The 6,091-nt window shown below is 39.3% G+C and overlaps 1 protein-coding gene across 1 annotated transcript; it reads left to right on the top strand.

Annotated features, from left to right (window-relative positions):
* Window positions 1–294: 294 nt before the first annotated feature.
* LOC111592610 (protein spaetzle 4) lies at window positions 295–5,792 on the top strand. Its single transcript, XM_023304942.2, has 3 exons — window positions 295–431; window positions 3,779–5,022; window positions 5,100–5,792. The coding sequence occupies exons 1-3, from the start codon at window positions 381–383 to the stop codon at window positions 5,587–5,589; spliced, it is 1,785 nt and encodes a 594-aa protein (XP_023160710.2). The 5' UTR covers window positions 295–380; the 3' UTR covers window positions 5,590–5,792.
* The last annotated feature ends 299 nt before the right edge of the window (window positions 5,793–6,091 follow it).

Raw genomic sequence — 6,091 nt, 5'->3', positions numbered from 1 at the left:
TTTTAAGCTTCAGCTATCAAAGCGCTCTGAGGTTTATGCGCGCCTGTTAATCCAGCGGGACAGATAGCTGAAAAAGTCGCTGAAAGCTGAAGTAAAAAAACAATACATACGAGAGTGACTGAAAATAACTAATTTAGTTATGAATATTACGAATATTAATTATGTTCACACAAATCTCGAGCCAAATCGAAAGCTATATACGAGTGCGTGTGCTAAAATCCTGTGACTCTGCACACTGGCGATAAATCCAAGCCGCGAACCTATTGGGCCCAGGCCCTAAAAACGAAGGCAAGTGTATAACCTTTGCGAAAATCCTTTAAAGCAATTTCAAAAAGCCGTTGATTGTGCGTGAAGTGCGTGAAATAGAGTGAAAGTAAGCAATGGATGTTACGAAAATGGATAAAGGATTGCAAGTTACAAAACTAATAACGGTAAATATTAATTAATGAGTAACCAGACACATCCATATCATGTTTAGCGTAGAGATCAGACTTTGGGAAGTTAATATTGATCAGCTGATAGCTCGAATAGAAGTTTCATTCATAGTTTGTAATTGTCTTTGATGTATGTACATGGATATGACTGTTTAATTTTATTTTTAGTTAGGAATATAATATTGCTTATAAATATGAATACATAAAACAAGTAAAGTATTGTCGAGTGTGCTCGACTAGGAGATACTCTCAATGCAAATTCAAATTAAATAATTAGGAACGTGCAATAGCAGCGCTTGCTCATGCCCAGTTTCACAGTGCGGAAAATAAATGAATGAATAATTTGAGATTTTGGCGGACGGTCTTAATGAAAGGGTCTTAAAAATGTATTTTTTGTTTTTAATTTTTGATGGATAATGAACTATATTTAAAATCAAAAATATTTATAATCTGTATAAATATGCATATGTTTAGAGCAAGTGTGCCTTGAGGTTTTATGTCCTTCCAGCAACTCTTGATAAACCAAGTCGAAATGACAATTTGGGTTTGTATCGAGTTTTAGGAAAAGGATCACTACCTTTTAAAGCGTAGGGTAAATAGATTCGTCAGTATTTACGTTTGAGTTTTGGTAAATGGACAGATGATCTGATGGACAGGTCTACATCAACTGAAAAACCGTACACCCTTTTTATTAAATTTCAATAGGGTCAGAGTATTAAAAAGCATTACACACCAAAATGAAAAAACTGCTGCTGCCTTTGTGGTTTCGTTTATTGCGTTACCGGTTGGGAGACATGAAAATCAAAAAAACAAAAAAACAACAAAAAAAATCAACAAAATTTCACTTTCTTCGAGCGTTGACGGTTTGGGGCGATTTCTTAGTTAGGCAGTATATGAATTTTTTGTACGTCATTTGAATTTTGAACGTACCAAAACAGCAAGAAGAAAACAAATGAAATAGACTATTACCAAATTTGAATACAAACTGTTTTGATAATGGCCTGCTTTTCCGGTTAGGCAGTTAAGTGAAATTTATGACATTTCGATTTAGCAATAGCTATTATTATAGATACAGATAAAGCGTTCGAATTGGCGTAGCATTTTTAATTAGCATTTGGAAATTAAAGAAGGCTTGAAGAGGCCTTAGTTTTTGGTTAGCTTCGAGTTTCACCAGATGCTGCTGATGCTGCGTTCACTTGATCGCTGGCAAATGGCAATTAGTAAGCACAGAAACGGCAATAACCGAAACCAAATTTGGTTAAATGTAACATCAACTTCATTTGCAGTTGGCATTCTGAATTGATAAATAATTCATTCTTAGCCGCAGTATATACTGCAATGTATGTTTGTATGTTTGTATGTTGGCAACAACAACTTTGGGAAATGAAGACATAAACGGCAAACGTCTTTCGACTTCTCTACTAGCTCAGCTGGACTCTCCATCTAGCCAGCCATCTATCAGGCGGTCAGCGTGCTGATGGAGGCTGCCTTTGGCAGCGTCTTCTTAGAAAGTCGCAATCCTAATCGCACTGACACATTAAAGTAGCTGCAATCGAGTCATGGAGTGACAAATGTCTTCCTCAATGCGACTTGACTTAATGGCCAATTGAACATATTGATTTGTTAGACTACGCTGACAGCTGCCCAGCTGTTCACCTGACTATTGCTCCAATTTTCATATGACTTTTTCTCGACTTTCTTGGCCATTTGACAATGATTTTTGTAAGAGAGTTAAATTCAATCGCTTAGATTTATGTATATAAATATAAACCTCTAGCGAAAGCAATTTTTGCTTTTGCTTTCCATTTCTGCTCAGAGGCTTTGACCCAATTCACTGCTGTACTTAAAATTAGTTTCAAAACGAGTTTGTTCCTTAAGTCTTTTGTTATGACTACGCCAAATTCTGAAATTGATGAAATATAAATATTAAGCATAAAGATAAACATTTTTCAGGTGAATCAATTTTAATTGTTTATAATGTTAAGTGTTTTTTTAAGTTTATATATTTTTTAGGTGTTTTTTATTATTATTATTTTTTTTTATTTTTTTTATTATTTTTATTATTTTATTTTATTTTTATTTTTTAAGTTGTCTCATAATTATTTAAATAAATGTAGTTGCAAGCGGCAATAACGATTAAGTAAGTCCATATTGGTTCAACATTACCTAACCAGTTGATAAAAGCGTTGCACAGACATATTTACGTGTTAAAATTTTTGGGCAACATATGACACTTTCTATTCGGCAAACGCAATAGAGGTGATTCATGCGAGTCAGTTTAAGTAAAACTAACTGGATAACAAATATACGGTGCCAGGCGACAAACCAGTTTAAGATTGAGCTCAACACCTGAGCAATAGTTGATCAGAAATGTTAAATATAGTTCGGCATGTGCTCCTGAAAGGGAAAGGGAAAGTTGAAAGGGATCAATTGGTTGGCTGTAGACGAAGATGATTTTTTACTTTTACTTGATTGTTAATTGCGCTCTCTTTTTCTTTTTCCATCTCACTCTGTCTCTTTCTCCACTTCGCTTACTGACCGTCCACCATCTGTAAATCAAGGTAATTGCAGGCATTCTCTATGCTTGGCCACTGCAGGCTGCCCGCATATGCAAATGCAAATGCACATCGATCATCGTCTTATGACTGCGTGAAAGTAAAATTTGATGAGACTGAGCCAAAGAGAAAGACAGAAAGACAGAGGCAGAGAAGCTTGTTTTGTTCGTTCCGCTTTTAAGTTTTTCGTCATGTTAACCATGAATTGTTTGCCAGAGTGAGAGCCAGCTAAGTGCATTGGCTCAAAACAAAAAAAAAGTTAAAATAATGGAATATTAAAAAGTTTAGTTTCTTAAAATTTAAGACTGAATATTTCTTAGGTTTACGGCGTGAAAAGAATGCATAAGCTTAAATCGTGAAAATCTGATTCTTTTATAGTCTTACAAATAGTATATACAGTTGGAGAGTAAGAGTTGCTAATTGATATCTTCTATAGATCGATGCAGCTATTTCGTCAAGTATTAGTCCTAATGTTTTTCGGAAAACTATATGTACCAATCGGAGTCTGATATAATTATATCAAGGTTAGATATCTCTTATATAAAAAATTTATGACGTGAATTATTGTTGATGGAACTTGATAGATCGAGCTGTGAGCATGAGCAATCAGGAAAAGCCCGTATTCTCCACAGTATTAGAGTTAGGATCGTAATGATCACCAGTTGAATCACTGTTTACCTACTCAGCATGCAGACCATTAATTGTAAAGTCTTTGGGGCTTGACAAATTTGGTTGGGGAACGACTGAACATAAGTAATAATAACATTCTTGTTTCACTGTCACTTGCAGTGCGATGTTCTGCTGCTGCTGCTGCTCATAAGTATTGTGAGCCCCTCGCATAGTAGCAACAGCTTTGGATTTGACTCGGCCAATTCTTGCAGCCCGAACAGTAAGGTATCGCGGCGTGGGCGTGCCCAGATGCTTGCGGCAATACCATGCGACTTGGCCAAACAACCGTTCTGTCATCTGCCGGGCTCAATTTATCCGTGGCATGCCGTCCGCCGGTTTGTGCACGAGAATCAGGGTCTGATGAAGCGCATGTATGGGGATGTACGGCACATTTCCATATTACGTGATGAGATTCAGAATAATGAGGTGGTCGATATGGACAGCATGGACGAGGCAGCCCAGCGCTACTCCAAGATGCCGCGTGGGGCCAAATATATGTTGCATGGCAGAGATACGGATCGAGATGAGTTCAGCAACTACAAGGGCAACGATGTGCTTATGGAGCCACATTTCCGGCCAGTGTCCACAGTCAGTCCGACGACAACAACGACAGCGACGACCCCATCGACACCAACCACAACAAGTTTCTCCTCGACTGAACCGACAGTAGCTGCAGTTGTGCCTCTGGGTGATGAGCAGCCCAGTGTCGAATCGAACAGTGTCTACGAGCTGGCCAACACCACTGGAGCAAGTGCAACCACGACAACTACAGCGCGGCCAGAACAAACGATCCCAGAAGAACTTACACATGACAGCATGAATAATATTGACAACTTACAGTTGGAAGTCGATCAGGGCCTACGCAATTTTAGCATCAACCCTCTACCTGTGACACCTGCCACAGCTTTAAAAGTAACTGCGACAGCGATGCCCAGTCATAAGCAAAAAGTTAATGAAAGTGCAACAACGACAAGTTCGTCTATGGGAGCTGCATCTGCTAACAGCACAACAACACAAATGAAGACGACGTCAGCAACACCGACTCCAATAGCGTCAGCAACGACTGCAACACTCAGCAGCAACCACAACAGCAACAGCAACAGCAACAGCACCAGCTTAATCCCACGCAGAAATGTAACTAAAACGATATTAGGAGCTACAACACCCGCCAACTTTGCATCGCTCTTCTCGCCCACATTCACGTCTTTGATTTCGGACAAGCAGCGCAAGCCAGTGACGGGAAGTAGTACAACATCGACACCTACTAGCTCTACAAAATCTGGACTTCTGCGAGAGGGAGGCCAGCTGTTTCAGGATGCCATGAAGCAGGAACCGATGGCTGTCACGAGCAACATGCGTGGAGTGTAAGTGCGATCGATTACTGTTATCGATCATAATTTCCCAGTCAACGTTTCGTTATTAATGTTTAACTCTTTTACAGCAATGCGTGTCCTGTCAAGGACGAGGTGGTTGCTCCGTTTTGGGCGAATAACACACGCGGCGAGGTTCTGGCTCTGCTAAATCTGTACCCCTTTGAGCAGTACGTACACTGGGAGAAATGCACCCAAGAGTTCAAGCAGATGTTTTGCCGTGACGGCTGTCGCTGCGAGCAACAGTACCGACTACATCGTCTGCTGGCCTACGACCCACACAACGAGTGCCGCGGCATCTTCTCTGACTGGTTTCGCTTCCCCTCCAGCTGCATATGCAAGTGCTATAATATACCAATGGATTTTCGTGCCACCTCGCGCAGTCCTCGATCCGATAGCAGCTTCGATGCAACGCAGTCTCAGTCACAGTCACAGGCACTGCCTCAGCCTCAGCTAGATCCAATTGATGCTGCCGAGACCGAGGTCCAGCGAGCCATCTATGAGCATGCTACCGATCAATGGTATCGGCCACGCGAAGAATACGATTTCTTTGAGGGTTAGATACGATACGTTGATTCCTTCAGAATTGCAATCCTATCGAATTGCCCATCAGAATAATGTCTTCGACTGAGTATATTGCTTTTCAACCTAGTCCCTCTAAATGTACAGTAGTGTAACCCCAGATATAACTGAAAGATGTGACTTCTTCACACGCTAGTTGAAATAAATGAAGCTGTAACTAACTTACGCTAAATCTCGTTATGATTTAAGTATCTAAAATAGTTGTCTCTTTAATCATTGAATATGAATTATGTTTAATCTAAGCAAGTCATTATGTTATTGTATATATAGTCTACATAATGTCTTTCCCAGCGAACATTTACAGAGCAAGTGTACCTAGAAATATTTATTAAACGAAAGCGCATCGCTCGTTTAATAGTATTGCATTTTATTATAAGTGTGGCCATAATATATAAATAAATATATTTTCAACTGTAAATAAAGCAAACAAAATAGACAATTTTGAAAAAATATTTATTGCAAAAATAGATATACGCGTAAT

Source organism: Drosophila hydei, unplaced genomic scaffold (assembly GCF_003285905.1).
Source record: "Drosophila hydei strain 15085-1641.00,03,60 unplaced genomic scaffold, DhydRS2 tig00000149-arrow-pilon, whole genome shotgun sequence".
In the NCBI taxonomy this organism is placed as follows: domain Eukaryota; kingdom Metazoa; phylum Arthropoda; class Insecta; order Diptera; family Drosophilidae; genus Drosophila; species Drosophila hydei.
The sequence above is the reverse complement of the archived record's forward strand: the minus strand, read 5'-3'. Positions and strand labels throughout refer to the sequence as shown.

What these genes read in the sequence shown, in the direction of transcription:
- LOC111592610 (XM_023304942.2), top strand. Translation starts at nt 381, where the DNA reads ATGGATGTTACGAAAATGGATAAAGGATTGCAAGTTACAAAACTAATA. An exon ending in AAGTTACAAAACTAATAACG is followed by an intron (nt 432 to 3,778) that starts GTAAATATTAAT and finishes TGTCACTTGCAG; the next exon opens with TGCGATGTTCTGCTGCTGCT. An exon ending in ACGAGCAACATGCGTGGAGT is followed by an intron (nt 5,023 to 5,099) that starts GTAAGTGCGATC and finishes ACTCTTTTACAG; the next exon opens with CAATGCGTGTCCTGTCAAGG.